The sequence below is a fragment of the Schistocerca serialis genome, chromosome 2 (genome assembly GCF_023864345.2).
Source record: "Schistocerca serialis cubense isolate TAMUIC-IGC-003099 chromosome 2, iqSchSeri2.2, whole genome shotgun sequence".
NCBI lineage: Eukaryota > Metazoa > Arthropoda > Insecta > Orthoptera > Acrididae > Schistocerca > Schistocerca serialis.
In genome coordinates this window covers 296842628-296865697 of record NC_064639.1, presented here as the reverse complement: position 1 = coordinate 296865697, position 23070 = coordinate 296842628, and the positions used below count along the sequence as shown (strand labels likewise).

The 23070-nt window shown below is 37.2% G+C and overlaps 1 protein-coding gene across 1 annotated transcript in view; it reads right to left on the bottom strand.

Moving 5' to 3' along the window:
- LOC126457063 (NFX1-type zinc finger-containing protein 1-like) overlaps positions 1-23070 on the bottom strand; it is a 283116-nt gene that overhangs the window by 11743 nt on the left and 248303 nt on the right. Inside the window, exon 15 of the mRNA XM_050093061.1 lies at positions 21819-22093. Within this exon, the coding sequence (XP_049949018.1) occupies positions 21819-22093 (275 nt within the window). The remainder of the gene's footprint in view (positions 1-21818; positions 22094-23070) is intronic.

The following is a 23070-nucleotide window of genomic DNA, read 5'->3' as shown; positions in this document are numbered from 1 at the left end:
TATCAGACTAAAAAGTGGAAAATAATTTTTAGCCAGACATAAAAAGGCACTACAGTAGAGTCCCGTTAATCCGAACTAATTGGGACCAGACCTCTTCGGTTTACCAATTTGTTCGTATTAGCCGGAATTATGGTGACGAGTTTCTAGAATGAAGTATACCGAGCAGATAAGTGGGTACACCATGGTAACAAGTGTGGGAACAATGGCTCACTCACTCCCTGCCCTTGTTGTGTGGCTCACTCACTCCCTGCCCTTATTGTTGTTGAGACCTTTGTAGTGTCTGAGGTCGTTCACTGCCAGTTGGCTCACAAAGTGCTTGGTTATGTTAGTTATCTATCGCTGGCATGTGCAACAGTTGTATTGTATTTGTTCAGGTGTAGTGGTGTACGTATTTTCTTCATGAGTGAATGGAAACTTACAACGTTAACTCTCAAAGAAAACCTGAAAGCTTTGAAGTGGATAGACAATGGTAAGAATGTGTCTAAACTGGCAACAGAAATGAGTGTTGGTAAAGCAACCATTTGTGATTGGAAGAAGAACCGAGTGAAGCTTGAACAGTCCTGTGCAACATCTTCGGGAAAAACACTCGAAATTTGGCATACTTTGAAACTGCCTCAGTGTGATAAAGTGGATGAAGCTCTTTTACTTTGGTTTACGCAGGAAAGAGAGAGGGGAATTCCTTTGAGTGGAGGACTGGTTCAGGAGAAGGCTGTTTACCTGAACAAGTTAATGAATGGTGAGTCTTTTAGTGCGAGTACGGGTTGGTTGGACAGATTCAAAATACGTTATGGAATCTGTCCGCTAACAATTACTGGAAAAAAGCTTTGATCTGACTGTGATGTAGCGAAGGAATACATGGGTGAGTTTGAAAAAATGATAGAGGGGAAGTATTTTCCCCAACAAATTTATAATGCTGATGAGACTGGCCTTAATTTCAAGTCATTGCCAACAAAAAGCCTGGCATCAAAAGCAGAAGACCATGCTCCTGGTTTTAAAATGTGCAAAGATTGTGTGACTTTATTAGTGTGCAGCAACGCTGCTGGTCATCACAAGCTGCCTTTAATGCTGATCAGCAAATCTGCTTGGCCCAGAGCTTTTAAAAACTGCAGGATGAAGTCCCTGCCCGTATAATAATGCAACCAGAAAAAGAGCATGGATGGATGGTATGTTGTTTAAAGAATTGTTTCATGGCCAGTTTGTTCCTGCTGTTCGACGGTTTTCTAAGGAAAATCATTTGTCTCCCCGTGCAATCCTTTTGATTGATAACGCACCATCTCACCCCAGCACTAAGGAATTATGTGATGGAGAAATTGTGGCTAAGTTTTTGCTGTCGAATGTTACACCGGTTCTATAGTTGATGGACCAGGGTGCACTGCAAACATTTTTACTGATTTACACAAAACAATTTTTAAGAACGATGATCCAAGATGATAGCATCCTTTAGTGGACAAAATAAAAAAGACCAATGTGAAGGATGATGTTTACTGAGCCATGGCAGAATATTTCAGAAAACTCTTAGAAAATCGTGGGGAAAACTGTGGACATCTCTTGAATTTCAGGATAACCTAGTTGAAAATGAAGAGGAAAATCTACTACAAATGATACAAACAATCCCTGGATGTATAGAAGCTAGTGAAGAAGACGTAGATGAGTGGATGGCAGCAGATGGGGCATGTGTGGAGAACCTTACTGATGCTGATTTAGTTGCTGCTGTGACTCAAGACCAGGAAGAAGGGGACTTGCTGTGACAGAAGTGACAATGATCCTAAAAGCGATAAAGGAGAGTTGATGCCCACAGTGATGCAGCAGAAGCCCTTGATCTCACACTACATTATTTGGAGCAACAGTCCACTACCACACATGTTGGTCTGATGTTTCTGAGACGATGGAGCAACTATGTGTCATATAACAGACTGTCTTCATTACACCAAAAAAAGACTGAGTTTTTGTCATCTAAAAAGTGAGGATAAAATGTCCGCTGTATTTTAGTAAATTTGACAGCTTTTCTTTCGTTGTTATGCATTGTTTACACCTACTGTTTTCTTGCCAATTTTTCTAATATGTGTTTACTGTACTGTGTAAATTAAAACAGTGTGTATGTACAGCAAATTACCGCACAGTTTTCCATACTTTGACTAACATTTTTTATGTTCGGATTAACTAAAGCGTTCAGATTTTCAGGGTTCGGATTAGTGGGACTCTGCTGCATATTAAAAATTATTTTTATTCAAATAATTATTTTTTGCCTGTTAGTCTTGTGTGTGCGAAATTCTTCAATCAATTTCAAGATTATTTAAGGTTCTCTTCAATTGACTCAATCAATATATTTCTTCCTTCAGTGCATGTATTGCAAACGTACCATGAAGGTAAAAATGATAGAGATTCAAGATTACATGGCGGCTTACCAACAAACATTCTTTCTGCAAACCATTCACAGCTGGAACAGGAAAGGGGGACCATGGCAGTGGTACACAAAGTAACCTCGGTCACACGCTACTGACAGCGAGTTAATATTGCACTGACATCCAGTTCTGAGCTATGTTGTTAATTTCAAGTCTCTAGCTCATCAAGAAATGACAGTAGTAAATAAAGTACACGCCACCACACAATACACAAGAAAGCAGTTAATATTTGTCCCAGTTCTGAGTTATGTTGACAGTTTCAAGTCTCGAGCTCATCAGGAAGTTACTTTAAAATCAACTGAAAAATCTGTACCAAACAGACAGCAGCCAGCCAGGAGAGTCAGTTAATAAAAACATGGTAAAATGAGTAGTGTATATAGTAAGATGAGTTGTGTAGATACCACATTTGGTTGAAATTGCTCCAGGCATCTCTGAGATGTGCTTTTATGGCACCTTGTTTCACTCATATCCTCAGCCGCAGAGGTACTGGGTGGGTGAGGGGAAGGGGGAGGTATCTTATTACCACAGTAATTTTTTTTTCCAGATTGCAAGTGAAATGTGTGCTCAATTTGATAGGAATTGCTTCAGCTCTTTTAGCGTCCACCTATAAATCGAATGAGATGTCACAGATTCTTTCTGTAGCAGGTTATTTATGCATATTGCATTTCTAGGGCCTGTGGCACAATCTGTTATGCAGAGCCATTGTGCAGGAACTCCAATTGGACCAGTGGTGTTCTGTGTTATGCTTTGGCACCCTGTTTTAATCCCCAGCCCCACTGTAGGCAGGTGGTTGCCCCAACTACTGCACTGTCATCAGTTCTGAGCTATATTTAAAATTTCCAGTCTCTATCTTATCGGGAGGTTAGTTTCGAATCAACTGCAAAATTTCAACCGAACATTGAGACATGAAAGCAACCTAATAAAAATATAAGTTTGCAAAATGTCGAACTGGAAATAGACAGATGGAGATAGCTGTTTACATGCAAAATGTTGTGGAACTATGATAACGATTTTCATGTCATCTTTGACAACGATTGCCTGTGCCATTTTCAAGGAATAGGAAACTTCCAAATGCATGGAGCACAAATTGGAGGAAATGTCCACAATTTGGGCAATGTTCCCACTATTTGGATGTGATAAGAGTCCAGAACAAATGACCATGTTCTGACAATGCACAAACCATGTACCATACCACAAAAGTCAAATAAAGCTATATCAGGTCGTATAGGAAAAAGTCTTTGGATAGAAGTAAAGAAAGATTTTCTTAGAGGGGGTATTTTCTTAGTCATACCAAGAAAACAAACAACCGTAAAGAACAGTTTACATAAATTCCATCTCAGTTACCTTACATACAAAGGGAGAAATTAAGAACCTTGAATACCTGTGAACGTAGATCAGGATGTGTTGTACACATTTTAACGAAATTCGCGACTTTGTTTTAAGAAAGGAACTAACTTCCAGCACCCTTCTTAATGTATCACGAGAATCCTATGGAGGATGCTAAACCTATAATCCGCAAATCATATTCCAGAACTTATTACCTGCAGCTCGTGTCAGAGAAAAATGTTTCAGATTTACTAGAAGCAGTTTCCCTGTTATCCAGAACCTTCCTTCAGTTCTTGGGTGTCATCTAGAGTTACAGTCCCCAAGAAAACAAGAAATGGAAAAGAGAGAAAAGCCTTATCACATTTCCACAGACATAAAACTTGTCAATAAAGTCACAACACAGGGTATTTATCCCCCTCCAAGAATCAATGATTCTCTGAATCACCCAGCCAAACATAAATTTTTCAGTGCCTTAGATGTGCAAAACAGTTATGTCAAATACTGATAGCTATGAAAGATAATGAAAAAACAGCTTTTGTGGTGCCCTCGAGGCTTTACAATTACATAAGGATGCCCTTTTGCCTCTGAAATGCACCTACCACATTTGGATACTTTGCTGATTTATGTTTACGGGTTTTAAAGCTGTTTCTAGTGTACCTGTATGCCATAATTGTGTTTTCAAGTGCAATGAGAGGGTGTGCAGTGCAACTTGGAAATGTGCTAACTCATGTTAGTGACACTAATCTAAATTAGAAAAGACCGCTATTGTGCAACTACAAATGCAGTATCTAGAGCTTGGAATTTCAGCAGACTGTGTTACCCAGACCCTTGGTTAACAGACACAGTGGAAGACTTCCAGAAATCTTAAAAAATTGCAAACTTTTTTTGAGTTAGCAAATTACTATTGACGTTTCATGGAGAACTATGCAGTCACCATGAGATCTCTCACAAAATTATTAAAGAAGGGAACTCCTTTTGTCTGGACAGTGGACAGTGAGAGTGCCACGTTAAAAGTGAAAGAAATTCTTCCAAATTCACCTGTTTTGGTATATCTGGATTTTGAGCAAACTTTTATTTTGTTACGAGATGCTAGCAACTTCCCTGTAGGCTGCACATTAAGTCAAACACAAGATGCCAAAGAAAAACCAACTGGCTACTCACTGCACCGGCTGAATCAAATCAAGTAAACTACCAACACACCATAAAAGGAACTTCTGGCAATTGCTTTTGACAATCATTACTTTTGGTGTTACATATGCTGATGACAGTTCACAGTAATTACTGAAGACACTGCTCTACAATGGCTGTTTAAGTTTAAAAGATCCCAGGAATTTTGTGGGTAGACCTCAAAACACAGTGAATATGACTACACAGCCAAACACAATCCAGGCAAGGTAAATCAGAATGCAGGTGCCTTGTGCAGCAAAATTAAGATCTTACAAGTAAATAGCATGCTCTTTAGAAAATTAAAAAAGCACAAGAATCTGATGTCGCATGTAAGAAACTGGGTACATCGCTGCATTGTATTACAAAAGATAATCATATATGTATGAAAATGGCTCTTGGAGGACGGATAGCAGTTCCACAGACTCTCCAAGTGCATACTGTAACTATTTAAAACAGGCGTGTCATAATGGAAAAAGCGATTCACAGGCACATGTTGCAGGGCATTACTAGTGGACATAATGAAAGAAAGGTGTAGAAGATTGCATTCAAAATTGTCTCCCAAGTGCTAAGAGTGTGTAAGTATGAAGACCAAATATATCTCTTCAAACTGTACCTCAGGCAGCAGGAACTTTTGAAACCTTAGTCCTTGATATAATGGAACTGATCCCTGCAACAGCCCTTTCTATATCTATCGCTGGCAACTGGTCTCACTACCTTATTATGAAACTGGTTATACATGACTATGGAGACAATGGTTAAAGCATTCGACACTCGTTAGTATGTTGTTGTTGTTGTTGTTGTGGCCTTCAGTCTTGAGACTGGTTTGATGCAGCTCTCGATGCTACTCTATCCTGTGCAAGCTTCTTCATCTCCCAGTACCTACTGCAGCCTACATCCTTCTGAATCTGCTTAGTGTATTCATCTCTTTGTCTCCCTCTACGATTTTTACCCTCCACGCTGCCCTCCAATACTAAATTGGTGATCCCTCGACGTCTCAGAGCATGTCCTACCAACCAATCCCTTCTTCTAGTCAAGTTGTGCCACACGCTTCTCTTCTCCCCAATTCTATTCAATACCTCCTCATTAGTTATGTGATCTACCCATCTAATCTTCAGCATTCTCCTATAGCACCACATTTTGAAAGCTTCTATTCTCTTCTTGTCTAAACTATTTATTGTCCACGTTTCACTTCCATACATGGCTACACTCCATACAAATACTTTCAGAAACGACTTTAAGACATTTAAATCTAAACTCGGTGTTAACAAATTTCTCTTCTTCAGAAACACTTTCCTTGCCATTGCCAGTCTACATTTTATATCCTCTCTACTTCGTCCATTATCAGTTACTTTGCTCCCCAAATAGCAAAACTCCTTTACTACTTAAAGTGTCACATTTCCTAATCTAATTCCCTCAGCATCACCCAACTTAATTTGACTGCATTCCATTATCCTCGTTTTGCTTTTGTTGATGTTCATCTTATACACTCCTTTCAAGACACTGTCCATTCCGTTCAACTGCTTTTCTAAGCCCCTTGCTGTCTCTGACAGAACTACAATATCATCAGCGAACCTCAAAGTTTTCATTTCTACTCCATGGATTTTAATACCTACTCCGAACTTTTCTTTTGTTTCCTTTATTGCTTGCTCAATATACAGATTGAATAACATCGGGGATAGGCTACAATCCTGCCTCACTCCCTTCCCAACAAACTGCTTCCCTTTCATACCCCTCGACTCTTATAACTGCCATCTGGTTTCTGCACAAATTGTAAATAGCCTTTCGCTCCCTGTATTTTACCCCTGCCACCTTAAGAATTTGAAAGAGAGTATTCCAATCAACATTGTCAAAAGCTTTCTCTAAGTCTACAAATGCTAGAATCGTAGGGTTGCCTTTCCTTATTCTTTCTTCTAAGATAAATCGTACGGTCAGTATTGCCTCACGTGTTCCAATATTTCTACGGAATCCAAACTGATCTTCCCCGAGGTCAGCTTCTACCAGGTTTTCCATTCGTCTGTAAAAAATTCATGTTAGTATTTTGCAGCTGTGACTTAGTAAACTGATAGTTCGGTAATTTTCACATCTGTCAACACCTGCTTTCCTTGGGATTGGAATTATTATATTCTTCTTGAAGTCTGAGGGTATTTCGCCTGTCTCATACATCTTGCTCACCAGGTGGTAGAGTTTTGTCAGGACTGGCTCTCCCAAGGCTGTCAGTAGTTGCAATGGGATGTTGTCTACTCCGGGGCCTTGTTTCGACTCAGGTCTTTCAGTGCTCTGTCAAACTCTTCATGCAGTATCATATCTCCCATTTCATCTTCATCTACATCCTCTTCCATTTCCATAATATTGTCCTCAAGTACATCGCCCTTGTACAGACCCTCTATATACTCCTGCCACCTTTCTGCTTTCCCTTCTTTGCTTAGAACTGGGTTTCCATCTGAGCTCTTGATATTCATACAAGTGGTTCTATTTTCTCCAAAGGTCTCTTTAATTTTCCTGTAGGCAATATCTATCTTACCCCTAGTGAGATAAGCCTCTACATCCTTACATTTGTCCTATAGCCATCCCTGCTTAGCCATTTTGCACTTCCTGTCGATATCATTTTTGAAACGTTTGTATTCCTTTTTGCCTGCTTCATTTACTGCATTCTTATATTTTCTCCTTTCATCAATTAAATTCAATATTTCCTCTGTTACCCAAGGGTTTCTACTAGCCCTCGGCTTTTTACCTATTTGATCCTCTGCTGCCTTCACTATTTCATCCCTCAAAGCTACCCATTCTTCTTCTACTGTATTTCTTTCCCCCATTCCTGTCAACTGTTCCCTTATGCTCTCCCTGAAACTCTGCACAACCTCTGGTTCTTTCAGTTTATCCAGGTCCCATCTCCTTAAATTCCCACCTTTTTGCAGTTTCTTCAGTTTTAAACTACAGTTCATAACCAATAGATTGTGGTCAGAGTCGTTAGTATAAAGACATGGAAGTATCAAAGGAGCTGAAAAACAGAATAGCATGAAGAAAATTTGAAGTTTTTCCCAGATATGGTGTGAACTTCCCCCAACATGGCTTAAAAAAATCCATTGGGCAGCAGAAAAACTTCATGAACAATGGACAAAAAATGAGACAACAGCTGTCTGAATAACTACAGAACAATATTTTTGTTAATAGGTGGTGTAATGGAAAAAAACTAAATGGTATTCATATGATGCCAGCTATAAATTGAAAGTAACGGCATATGCAAAAGAACACAGAAACAGATCAGCATTTCAGCCCTTCACTGACAGAAAAAAACATTTACGATTGGCAGGCTATTTAAAAAAGAGAGAGGCGACGAATATTGTGCAAGTATAAGACTCAATGCAAAATGGCCAAAACTAGAAAACGACATATTGAAATGGCTTCAAAGACATCATCAAAATGACACTGGAATTAATACAAAAATGATTCAAATAGTGGAACTTAACAGACTTTAAGAGTAGAGCTGGTTGGTGCTACAGGTTTATGAAGTGTCGTGGACTTACCATGCGAACCAAAACCAACATTTTTTTTACAAAACGCCATAAGAGTTTGAAGAGAAAATATTATCCTTCCCTCAATTTATTATTCAATATCGAAAGATAAACAGTGTGGAACTAAGCAAAATAGCAAATATGAACGAAACTCCTCTGACATATGATGTGCCAAGTAACAGAACTGTTGCCATGAAAGGGGCTAATATTGTCTATAAAAACAAGTGGACATGAAAAAATGCTCTACACTATTGTCCTTTCATGTTGTGCTGATGATAATAACCTTAATTCGACGATTATTTTCAAGTGCAAAACATGCCAAAACCTTCTGAAATACTGTCAAGTGGTGCTGTTCACATACATGACAAGGATTGGATGGACAAGGCTGGTAAGAAATTATGGATTAACAGATGGCGAGAAGGAGAGGTGCTTTGTTGAAGAAGAGTTCTTTTTTTTTTGAAGAGTTCTCTTTTTTGTGCTAGATAAGTTTAGAAGTAATTTGAAAAATTCAGTGAAAGAGAAATTGAGATACGAAAATACAGAGCTTGCTGTTATTCCTGGAGGACTTACTTCACAGCTGCAACCTCTTGATATCTTGGGAAATAAACCATTTAAAGTGTGTGTGAGAGAGCAATGGAACAAATGGATGATGGATGAAACCCCAACATGAGTTTACACCAAAGGGAGCTTTAAAATGACCTATAATCAAACAGTTGTGTCATTGGATAAAAGTCATGGTGTAGAGTGAAAAAAAAAAAAAAAACCACATTATTGTCTAATCTCTCAAGAACTGTGGCATGGCAATGAAGACCATCTGATATATGAAGAGGACAATGATGATGACCAAGAAGAAGAAGAAGAAGAAGTAAGTTCAGATGATGATTTTCAGGGATTTTATCGGTCCATTCAGTTTTATAAACTAAGAAATCATTTTTTAGTGTGGCTTTACAATCTAATAATAAAAATGGTAATAATGTAATTATTTTTAAAATTTTGCTTAAAAATTAAGGTGCGTCTTATAGTCTGTAAAATACAATATATAATAATCCTGTTTCATTTTCTCTTCATTTCTTTCAACAGAATGTGTCCTTCCTTCAGCACATTGTTGATTTCACATTGTCAGAAAACATTCTTGTATATCATTGGAATACTGCAGGCTAATCTGGTACTCCAAATGAACTTTCTTGAACTAGAAAGGCCAGAGTGTTACAAATGAATTATTCCTTCAGTGTAATATCTTCAGCACTCTCACCCAAGATGCTGGAGTTGGCGGTCATGTGTGGATTAGTGATGTGTGTTTCTCTTTTGCTGATGAAGGCTGTGGCTGAAAGCTTTATGTAAATGTCTTAATTGTGCATGTCTGCAACTTAGTGTGCCTTCTTTATGGTAAGTAGCAATCTGTCTTTTCCTACATTGTTGATATACCTTCAGTTTCCCTCTTAAACATCAATCAGAAAAAAATCTTCTCTTGAGGTCTAGTATGCAAAATACACAGTCATCTTATCGTTTATGTGGATCTGCAATAAGGAGAAACGAGTAACAATCTTTCACTGTAATTTTGTTTAATTTTCCGTAATCTATAAAGACATGATGCTCTCCAATCTTCTGTTTTACAACTATGACCTGCCTAACACATATACTCAGATGAATTTGGTTCAATTATTCCTCAATCATGCCATACTTGAACTTGGTTGTCAACCCTGGTGATAATCTTTCTGATGTCGGAAGTCTTTGACTTTATTGGGTGTAATTAGTCACTAAATCTTTAATATGTTCCTTTGTCTCATTTTTAATTCTGGACTGTCTGCTATACTGGTACATGCGGGATGAGTTTCCCCTTCTGGTTTCCTAATGCTAATTCTGTCCTTGTTTATTAAGACATCAATCTGATCTATGTTCATAGTTTCTTCAGAAACCACATGAACACCTGTTTCAAATTTCACATCATCAATGCCAACAGTAACTGTAAAATATCCCTTTGAGAGACAAAGTTTTTCCCAATTCCTGTAAAGATTACAACTGTATCCTTCAATCTTGGAGCATTCACTGCTTCATTAACATCTTCTCATAATAAATTGACTACCACAGTCATTTAGCACCTGTACCTTTCAGTTATGTATTTAGAAATCTTCAAATTTATAACTGTTAACGATATTCTTAATAACTTATGAATTCCTAGTCATATTTAGATTATTCTACTCCTTGATGCACACAGATGAAATATGGCCTAAATAGTTTGCTCTTATGTTGCAATCACTTGACTTGTGTCCATTTGCACCACAGTTGAAACACTTTCTGTGTAGATCCCTAGCTGTGCTTTTAAGTGTTTCTGTTTCTTGAGTCTTTAGTATCTTTTTATTGGAGTTTTCAAAATTTTGAGTGCTATAGCTTTTGTCATTTTGTTTCTGCAATGACTTTAAAGCTCTTTCATAATGCCTCACTTTTTCTTAAACTCTTTCACATTTCCAGCACCTTAAAGTACAAGTTTTGGAGCTGAATCACCTTCTTTTTTGTGACCACATACTCGAATAACGAGTCTCTGACAATATAGGAACAGCTGGTAAACACTTTCATTATGAGAAAACATTCTTGGAGAGAGACCTTGTTTCTTCTTTTGCTGAGACAGCAGTTAGTGGATCTCTGCTGCACTTGCCTTTAAGCTGAATTCTTCTGTGCAGCCCCACTTAAGACTCTTCTAACAGTTAATAAAAAGCTTGATTAAACCTTAAAGAAATATTTGTTTTTGGAAAAATAAGCATTTTTGCAGCATTAAACATTCTATTTCCTCAAAGCAGAAGATGCAATTTAAACTGGATATCCATCACTACCACTAAATGACTTATGAGCATCCTCAACATCACGAATGCACATAGAAAATTTATGTTGATTCTGCAAATGTGATCAGAATTTATCACTTGTTTCTGAATTGGAATATTTTTTTCAATTTCTTTCAATAAATTCAACCTTCCATCACTATCCTTTTGCACTGCATCATCATCATCAGCAGCAGCAGCATAATCATCCTCTTCACTTTCTCTGTCACCTTTAATACTCAATAAGTTTTTCTATATTGGATACAAGATGATAAATTTTGTGATGTCGTAAGTTTTCCTGCATAATAGTTCTTGAAAGTCTCGTTGGGTCTGCTGCCGGATCCTAAAATTAACACGATTCAATATTTCGGCACTCCATCTGTCTGCCATCAACAGGAAGAGTGCTGCTGAGTCCCACTAAAACCTGATGCCAAGGATGTAAATGATTGTCCTAGGCCTCTGCACCGTACACAGTGCATGCATCACCCATTATCCTCCAAGACTGGGCTGGTGGTGCCGTCCTTAGTAGAACATCAGTGGCAATGATATATCGTAGTCAAAGACTATTTTCAAACACTCAGGCTAAAGGACAAAGATGGATGTGATATTCTCAACAGATTTATGGACCACCTAAACTGATTTCATCCCAGCATTAAATTTACCAAGGAGGTCAAAAGTGATGGGAGGCGCTTCCATTTTTGGACAGCATGGTTTACACACAACGAGATAGTACTTTGGGACTTAGCGTTCACCAAAAAGCTGACACACACACTGTTTGGTATCTTCATGCCAAGAGTTACCATCCACCATACCAACGCAATGGCTACCTTGGGACTATGATAGAAGAGCATATGCCATTTTCCACACAGATGGTTTAACCCAAGAACTTTGACATTTGATGGCTGGTTTTAAGGAAAATGGATACTCTTGGGAAGCAGACTTATCAGGCTATGGTGTTTGGACCATCTCCAGATGTACATAAAGAGGAGCACAGAAGTGTGGCATTATTCCTTAGGCTGGGGACATATCGTTTAATAATGGAAGAATTTCAAGGAGTTTTAACTGTGTTTGAGCACCTTCCAAGATAAGGGCATTAGTTGGCTCTGTGAGAGATGATCTGTGGCTTAGGAATACCAGCATATAAATAAAATTCTTAAAATTCTGTGTCAGTGTGGGAAGGCTTATATTGGCCATTTGATTCACACAGTTCACGTCAGGTGCATAGAAAGTGTCATCATACGAGGCTACAACAGCTGCAAAAATTTGTGGTAGCAGAATGTTGCCTAAACGAGGAACATGGAATGGTATCAGATGAGTCTATGATAGTTCCAAACACTTTCGATTTTTGGAACAGTCTTTATAATGAGGCAACTGAAATTAGGCCAGCAGCTAATTTGATCAACAGAGACAAAGGTTTTCCTTTCAGCAGGACGTTGAATCTTGTGCTATCCCACGGCAAAACAGAACTACTTCAGTGTGCCCAGCCTTATGTGTTTGAAAATAGTCTTTGAGTGCAATATATTGTTGCCGCTGGTGTTCTACTAAGAGTGGTGCCACCGGCCTGGTCTTGGGAGGGCAAGAATTGCGATGGGCGGCGCTTGCGCTGTGTACAGTATGGAGGCCTATATAGTATGATGGCATCAGTTTTCAGCATGACTCAGCAGTAGCAGCATTCTACTGAAGTTGGTGGACAGAAGGATCATTGAAAAATTGAATCATGTTGATTTTAGGATCTGGTAGCAAACCCAAGGAGACTTTCAAGAATAATAAATTTTGGTTGTCATTTCAGTTTCTGCCTCACTATCTAGAAAAAATATGATGTAGATTGCCTGCAACTCTGGTCCTGTAAATGATACTTCAATAAATGACTTCGACTTCTTAGCTTAAAGTTCACCACCACTTGATTGATAAGTAAAGCCAGAAGATTCACTCAAGCATTTACAATATTTCCCGTCATCTGGAACTGTTTCGAAAATTAACTTACATAAGATTTAATGACTTTACCCAGTACAGAGGTTACTTTTTTTTCCAATTCCCCCTAACACTGCCATTTATAGATACATTATAATCTTGTTTCACATTTAGTTACATACCCAAGTAGCCCAAATGAGTATGCTATAATGTCCCAAAATTAATACATAGTGTGGTTTAACATATATTACTTTGGGAAAAGTGATGTGTTGCCCCATGCCTTTCTCTAACTGATGAATGATAGCCGTGCTCTTGACAAGTATTTTCTTTTTAGTTTTAGTTTTGATCTGCATACTGTGCACAAAAGTTTTGTTTCTTTTGTGTATGTTGCTGAATTTGGATGTGGGTAATTACTCCATGCCACCACTGTCCTGGCTCAGGAATGTACTATGGGCCATGGAATCTAGAATATCATTACAACACTGATGACATCATAATAAATGAAGTTAGCATTTGCTAACTAGTCCTAAAAGAATATTGATGGATTTGTATAACAAGCATCATTCATGTAAAATGATCTATAACTGAAGTATTCCAAATTTTAAATACAGATAGAATTACACATCTCTTAATAAGGGAAAGTGGATGTAATTTTGTAGACATTGCTTTTTCTAGAATGACATTTCAGCTAGCACAGAAGATGCAACTTATGACAAATCGTAAATCCATCATAAAAATATGGAGACAGGAACATGGCTGTATGAACAGCTGTAGAATGATATACTATCTGCTGTTATTTTTTGAAACTTTATTTAGGCTACCAGTTTCAATGCCTCAGTAGTGTCTTCTTCAGAAGCCTATGTGGTTACAAAAAATACTTAAAACAATAAGGTACAAAATAAGTTCAGCAATATAATTAAATCTGTTACATCAAATAGACACAAGTAAATAACTATGAACTAAAAATAATATAACAACAGTAGTTCATAGACCTAAGATATGAGTACATCATGTCTATTGAGACAACTATGGAGCACAATGGTGTCATTATAATGGGATGAAGCAAACCTACATATTCATTCAATGTCTAAGATATGAAACACATTCAGTAAGGAGTCAAAAATAAGAAATGTCATAAAGACCATTTAATAGGGACGGTGTATAAAGATATAATCATAATGTATGAAAAATATATACAAAGCAGTAGTAGTAGTAGTAGTAGTAGTAGTAGAAGTAGAAAATGATGATAATTAATGGGAATATAATACAGTTTAAGGTAAGACTGTGTATAATGTGTGTGTAGCATCAAAATGAATTATTTCTTAGGTTTAAAAGAACATAGGAAAAAAAGATCATGTCATATACAAAAATGTGGCAATCAACATTGTGAAAAAATCGAAGTTGGTACATATGCAATAAGAAACAGCGGCCATTCAGTTGCTTTGACATCCCAATGGTAAGAAAGATATATAGTACTTTTGAAGTTATATAACAAAAGAAATACAGGATGCAAACTAACAGGACAAGAATTCATTAACCTTTGCAATGATAGAATAATGAAAAAATAAATAAAAAAACAAAAAGGATTGGTGTACCTAATTATTGCGAAGATGCAAAATCTATGAAAAAACAACATTTTAAGCGGAAAAGACTATGAAAACGAAGTGGGAACTGGAGTAAGTGAATCGCTCAATCATGAAACAAGAGGAACGAAGAAACAATTTGATATGAATGTCTGATGACAATAGAAAGAAACAATAACCCCTTGCAACAAGCGATGGACTGCAACACTTCAGATGTCTCAGTCAGAGAATTGTCATCATTCAATTATGTTTAAATCTCAGTATCTTGACATGAACAAAACTGGATGTGTTCCACTACTGAAACGACGCCTCCTTATATGCAACTGAAAGGAAGACCTTAAGTCAACTTGATACTGAATGTGATGATATGTAGCGAGACAATGAACTCAAAATTAAGAATCATCTCGTAAAGGACCTATATAACGTTTAAGTGAAAAATTTCACTCTGGATATATACAAGGTATTTAAAATACTAGCAAAATTGTAATCACAATTAAGGAGAAAGGAGCTACGCACTAAAAATTAGTAGATATAAAAACTTTATTAAGCTTGAGCAGGATCAATTCTTTAGGTCCAAGGATTTAAGAGTGGGCGACTGGCAGGTGCATTTGCAAGAAGATTCCAGAACTTATACAGCATTTCTATTTGAGGGCAAATCTCAAGAACTTCGTGTGCATCTATTTGAGCTACACATATCTGTAGCTATTTTGATAGGAAGATTAAATAAGACTTTGGGTAATGATTTGGTAAATGACCAAATTATATACACAGATAACTTGCTACTATTATCTAAGGCATGGGAGGAACATTGTGTATTATCAATCAGAACTTTACATTGACTACAGCAAAAGGGAATCACAATAAAATCTGCTAAGTCTCATTTTGGTGGGGATGAACTAAAATCTGGAGGACATATTATGTCAAAGGAATACAACTTGATCCAAAACGGATACAAGTGATAAAAGAAAGTCCTAAACCATGCAACATGAAAATATTATGTTCATTTTTAGGATTGGCGGGGCACTCAATGAACTATCCTAGACTTCTATTCCTGCTTAATCATTGATCGAGATGGATATGGGATGACCATGCATCCAAAGAATTTAATAATATTATGCTGTATCTCTTAGATGCTAAAATTTTATGCCATCCAGAGATGCATCAACCATTTAACCACAGACATATTGGAATACGGTTTGGTGTGTGAACTGTTTCATGGTGAGTGGGATCCTGAGCAAGGGGAGCACAGCTTTTGCCAGCAGATAAATTATACAGCACCCAAGAAAGAACTATTAACCATAGTTTGGATTTTTCTGAAGTTTCAAACTCTAATATGAGGATTAAAAAAAAAAAAAATCATATATACTACTTTTTTTGTTTTGTGAAATGCAGAAGTTTACATTTCCGAACATTTAGATCAAGTTGCCAATCTCTGTACCATGTTTAAATCTTGTCAAGATCTGGCTGAATATTTATGCAGCTTCCCTAAGACAGTTCGTCATTATAAATAACTGCTTCATCTGCAAAAAGCCTTATTTTACTATTACTATTGTCTGCAAGGTCATTAATATGCAACATGAGCAGCAAGAGTCCCAACATACTTCCCTGGGGCACACCCAAAGCTACTTCTACATCTGATGATGACTCCCCATCCAAGTTAACATGCTGTGTCCTGCCTACCAAAAAGTCCTCAACCCAGTCACAAATTTCACTTGATACCCCATATGATCATACTTTCAACAGTAAGTGTATGTGTGGCACTGAGTCAAGTGCTTTTCAGAAATCAAGAAACACTGCATCCACCTGGTCGCCTTGATCCAAAGCTTTCAACATGTCATGTGAGAAAAGTGCGAGATGGGTTTCATATGATCGATGTTTTCAAAATCCATGCTGGTTGGCATTGAGGAGATCAAGAGTTCAAGATACCTCATTATGTCTGAGCTCAGAATATGTCCTAAGATTCTACAACAAACTGATGTCAAGGATATTGGACAGTAGTTTTGTGGATCACTTCTATTGCCCTTCTTGTACATGGGTGTGAGCTGTTCCTTTTTCCAAGAACTGGGCACGGTTTTTTGTCCGAGGGATCTACGATAGATTATAGTTGGAAGAGGGGCTGATGCATCCGCAAATTCAGTAGAGAATCTGACAGGGATTCCATTGGCCATGGAGCTTTGTTCAGTTTTAAGGACGTCAGCTGTTTCTCAACAACACTGACACAAATACTTATTTCATTCATTTTTTCAGTGGTACGAGTATTAAATCTGGGCAATTCTCCTGGGTTTTCCTTTGTAAAGGAACATTTGAAAATGGAAGTAAGCTTTTAAGCTTTTGCTCTGCTACCTTCAATTTCAATTCCTGTCTCATTTACTATGGACTGGATTCTAACTTTGGTCCCACTAACAGCCTTGTGTTTGTTATATAATAATGAAAGTGGGTATCAAAAGAGAAGGAGATGTTGTCCCTACTCACAGTTATAAGACGAAAAAGTTTGTTAATAGTTATGAAGACTTCTTGTTTAGCTAGGTGATAGAGCTGTTACGATGTCATTCGTTATCAGTGGAGGTGATATGTGGTGTAACATATCACTTTTTGGGAAATTGATGTGCTGCGCCATGTCTTTCTTTAATCAAAGAGTGATCAAATGATAGCCGTAACCTTGGCAAGTGTTATTTTTTAAGTTAAGTAATTAGTTTCAGCCCACATACTGTGCACAGAATTTTTGATTCTTTTGTGCACATCCCTGATTTTGGACAGGCACAGGGTATCTGCAACACAAGGTAATGAGAGCAGTCTTTCCAAGAGTTGCGACACCCACTACTTGGGAGGTTATTCCGTGCCACTGCTGTCCTGGCTCACCAGTGCTCTGTGGGCTATGGAATCTACAATATCAAGACAATAGTGATGGTGTCTTAATAAATGAAGTCAGCATTAGTAACTAGACCTAAAAGAGTGTTGATGTGTTTGTACTAACAAGTACTGCCCATATAAAAGTCTGAACAATCTGTAAGTGAACTGATCCAAATTATAAACACGAGATACAACACATACATCTCTTAAGAATAGGGAGTGGGCGTCATTTCACAGAAGTTGGTTTTCTAGAATGATATTTCAGGTAGTACAGAAAAAGGTACAATGGTGATGGAGTCTGCAGCTACAAAACAAGTTCATGGTCATTCTGCCACCAGATTGACACACTTATGTAAAGACAAATGAAAAATCAATAAAAAAGGGTGACCATGAAATTCTTCACACAGCTAACTGGCACATACAACACACAACATTTTGATAGATAGACTTGTTGTTGCAGGTTCCAAATCGACCTTCCATGTTATAACTTGTTTCGTCTTAATTTGTTTCATCATTAGACATTTTGTTTGCAGTTTCTGCTTGCCTTGTTCTATTACTGCTAATTATTACCAAAATGTGAATCTTTGTTGCAGATTCAAAAGCCATGCAACCACACATTGCTATGACTCCCAGGGAAGTTCGTCCTAAACTTTATATATACAGACAGCCAAAATTGTATCATCATTCATTTAGCCAATTGTGACAGAGCCTCCAAAATTTGCAAGAAAATGGTTCAGATCCTCACATACACTATTTACCTTCAAGACAGTTACAAACTCCAAGCACGAGTCAAACCAAATAACAGTCCAATGTAATTCACGTCTTCCCTGTGAAGATAGATTCTCCGTGAACACACACAGCTACTCTGCTTCCCTGATAAGTCACTAGTCCATTGATAAGAAAACATTTAAATCCCTCATTTTTTTCAAATCCCACAGTAGTAATGATGGAATATTTTGCACTTCATAGTTGAGTCGAGTGAACCATTCTACATCACTTTGTAGAAACCACTTCATCCAAGACCATACAGAGCACCATCATGGCACAAAAATCAAGTTATTGATCTGAGGAAGGAGATAATTTGAGAAAGAAGGTCAGAGATGCAAAATTCTTTTCAATTAAATTTGGTGAATCCACTGACGTTTCTCACAATGAGCAGATCAGTTTGATTTTCTGATATTTTCATACCAGAATTCATAGAGAGTATTTTATTAAATTGTGTAATTCTTATGAGAAGCTTCACTGAACAGTGAGAAACTATGATGAAAGCCAGCCATTAACTGAACAGCGAATATGGAGTGGGTGCAGGGATTACTCTCTTAATCTCTCTCTTCCTTATGCCCCCATCCCTTCCACAGTAACTGATGATTAAACATATTATGAAAACAGTTGCTCAAAATTATGAGAATCCCTCACCCTCCTGCCACAACTGAACCCCAGACACACTCTTGCTCATCTGAAACTACTATCGTCTTCTGTAGAAGTATTATTTATACAAGCACTCGTCAAATAATTTTTACATCCACCTGCCATGTACTGCTCCTCCATGCTACCCAAAAATTTGTCGGATTACATTTGACGCAGAGCCTTTTTTTGAAATATAATTTTTGATTTCCAAGTTTTAATCACCAACCTCAAACATCAGTTAGTAATTTAATCAGCCACGAGTGCATCATTACCAATTCTGAAATGAATCGCTAAGTTGCAGAATATATGAGCTGCAAGAGGAAGCTATCTCTCCAAAATATCCCATCATATTATAGGACACCATTCTCTGTCTTCATGACTAGGATTTTCTTGCTTCACTCTCACAGGAAATTGCTTCTTTGTTTTCCAAACCTAGTTTCTCTCTTTCCATTCTGTTGTAGACAGATGTTACCTTCCAATCAACATCTTCAGATCCATTGTCATAGCCTTAATAGTTAATGACTACACCCTAGTCTACTCTCCAACTTCACCGTCTTCCAATCAATGAAGCATTCCACCATTCTAATTCACAGCACTGTTCAGTGTCTCAAAACAGTACCATCTTGAGTGTAACAGTGTGGTGAATTACTTTTTCACAGTTTTTATTGTTAATGGAAATTTTACAACTGAAATATTTTCATTCTGTTGTTCTATGGTATGTGTATATGTTTCTACCACACAACTGTATTCTGAAGGTGACAAGTAGCCTACTTTTGCAACAATCTTATATTTTTCATTTTTTTGACCAGTGGATATGTTCGTATTTCTTTAACCCTTTCACTACTGTGGGCATTTATAAACATCCTACTACACTAGTCCCCAGGTGTTCTGCAGGTTTATATGCACACTGCTTGAATTTTCCTACAGTGTTATGGACATCTGAATGCGTCCTGAGCCGCTGATATCTAACTGCTGAAGACAAGTTATTTCCATATCCCAGAGAATAAAGGTTTTTAGAGTATTTATCAAACAACACACGTGCTTCATTCTGTGTTATAATTAGCAAAAAACCCTCATTTTGATACCTTGACTTTTTAGGAGATACAAAAATTGTTATGACCACACGATCAGTGATCTGCAAGGCTGTGAGTGGATGCAGCGTGTGTGACAGTTCTTTGGATATAAAACCCAATAACTCAAGAACAAAATTAGATATCGTTCTGCTCTCAATTTTAAAGAAAATTTTGATATCTCGTCTACATTGCATTCACTGCAATGTATGTTCTAAAATCAACCATATACAAAGTCTGCCCAATGAATTTTTCCCTCTGTGAATTTTACTAATCTTTATCGAGTGAAGATATCAGACTATAAGATGTTCAAAAATCAAATTTTTCACCAAAAAACTTTTCAAAAAATTGGATGGTAAGTTTTTCATATCAGCCAGAATGCCATCTATCAACACAGGCATTAGCATTTGGTTAGCAGTACAGCCATAACATACGGAGCCTCAGCACAGAATCCAAAGAGCTCATATATAGCAGTGAAAGGGTTAATATTCATCATTCTATTCTGATGCTCAGTATGTTCATTATATATACAAAAACTTTGCATTGCATGAAAGTTTGCTGGCAGCACTATGGACTACACTGTACTGACACATCGGATGAAATAAATTTGTGCAGCACTGGAAACCACAAAAAATAATCCAAATTATTTAAATACATCATTCATAAATAATATAACTTTGGTGGTAGTAACATTTTGTAATATGATCAAAATAAACCTTGATGAAAGTCTGTGTGAAAGTACTCCATTAATTTTGTTTAAAGAACAATTCTGAGAACAGTACAGGCTACTTTTAAGAATCAAGCATTGCAGGCCAGCTCATTACAAGCATACAGTGATAAAATTCTCCTTGAAGATGTACAGAATCAACATTTGTTTGTTTCACCTTTTACTCAGCATACAAGTAGTAATCAATTTTACTAAAGTTTAATGAGTCATGAAAGACATTACAAATTTTTCTGCAGTACCAGCCATATTCACAATCATTTCAGCAGATCATACAACATGCTATTTTCTGATTTTCATAGTGTGTACTTTATTCTCAGCTGTTTCCTACTTATATACCCAATCTAAGTTAACACAAAAATACTTTATCTTTTAGAACTATTAACAACAATATAATGCACTTGCTAACAGTGATTACTTGCCCCCTCCGAATATGCTCTGCAACTTTGTGTATACCATATTACCTAATACTTCACAAAGGAACAGATGCACTGGGCAGTGTCTGCCTCCAAGAGGCAATTCCTAGAATGACTAATACTAACATATGAAAGTAGACAACAATATTCATAACTTTTGGAGCCATAGGCTCTTCTTCAGTGCAGCAAACAGATTGAAGCAGTATGGACCCTCTCCCAATTTTTAATTAAAAAGGAGGGGTGGGGGGGTGGGGGGGGGCAAGGGGGGGGGGGGGGTTGAGGATGGAGAGTGCTGGTCATACACAGGAGATCCATGGTAAGAAGGATACTGAGCGATTCTTCTCCCTTCCCTCCCAATTCAGCTATTTCCATTTTTCTCCCTTGAAAAGAGTATGTGTGCTGTTGCCTTTTCTTTCAGCTGTACTGAAAATTGTGCCTCTTGGAAGTAAGTACTGGTAGAGCCACCTGTCTCCAAGTGTATTTAAAAAACACACGCAGCCCTGAATGGAACTGTCCTGTTAACAGCATAAATGTTCCCTCATGGCTTCTGAGCATAAAGTAGGAAAAAGAAGGTGGTAAGTGTATACAAGAAGCACAATACATATAAAAAAACCATTGTAATCAGTATTTCAATACTTACGTCTTACTATGTCTGGAAGAACTATTTTTTTCAGTGTAATATTCAGTTGTATCCTCTTTGCATTATTGTCTTGTGGATTTCCAAATACTTTTTCCTTTATATTTTGGATGTCGTTATATGAAATTTTCAAATAATTTAAGAACCTCAAGCTTCTCTTTATTGGTGTTTTACAAAGAGGACAGCTTCTGAGACATATTTCAACACTTTGCTGTTTCAACCACTCATCCAATGCCTTAGACTCAATAGTGTGTTTGCAGTCCTCCAGATAAACAAACCTAGAATTATAAAATATTACAGGTGTATCTTAAAATCGTTTTCAGAAACAGTTTCGTAAAAAGCCTTTACTAATATGGGGACATGCATGACATTACATTTAAAATGAGACAGCATTTGACAATGTTACAATGAGCTGAAGACAACCTATACGTGACACAAATTTGAGCTTGATACTTCTACTCATCCCTGAGAAAAGGGATCTTAACTGTCAGACAGACACACTGACAACAAAGTGATCTTATAAGGGTTCAGTTTTTGCTGATTGAGGTACAGAACGATAAAAGCAGGAAATTGTGGCATTGAAACAACTATAAAATGCCCCAAGTTCACATGTGATGGATTGTTATCAAAATTTGAAATATTCTCTTGGTGGTAGACTTTGAAGCTGTTGAGTGAGAATTTTGGGCCACCATGAGAAACAGTTTTATTCATGCAGATGATAATACAAAATACAATAAATTTCATTTGCAAGAAAGCAATGGGCTATATTTTCAGCATCACAATCTTTGAAATCTCAGTCAATCTTTTAATCATATGTGGGCTACTTCCACATCAGAGTCACCAAACAGCTCCTGTAATATTCTTTAAGCTTCTCTTTCATCAAAATCATACATTATCTGGTTGCAACTACTATTAAATTATTTTCATAGAATTGATGTCAACATAGAACTGAAATTTTTCCTTCTTCAGTCTATCACCAAAGAAATGATAAACACACAAAAAGAGGGCAGGAGCATGCAGGAAACATCTGTTTCTACCTTTCAGCATAGAAACTCTATTACATGTGATGTCACTTCATTAAATAATTTTACAGGGAGGCAGAGTCTCTCAGGTGCCATGTGTTTTGACGAAAGTTAAGACGAGAGTTAGTTTTCAGCTCTTTCACCAAAGAATTAAATATGCACCATGTGATGTGAATGTTAAATAGCCAGAATTTATTGTTCAGGCTTATTCCAGTTGAATGACTCATTTTCAA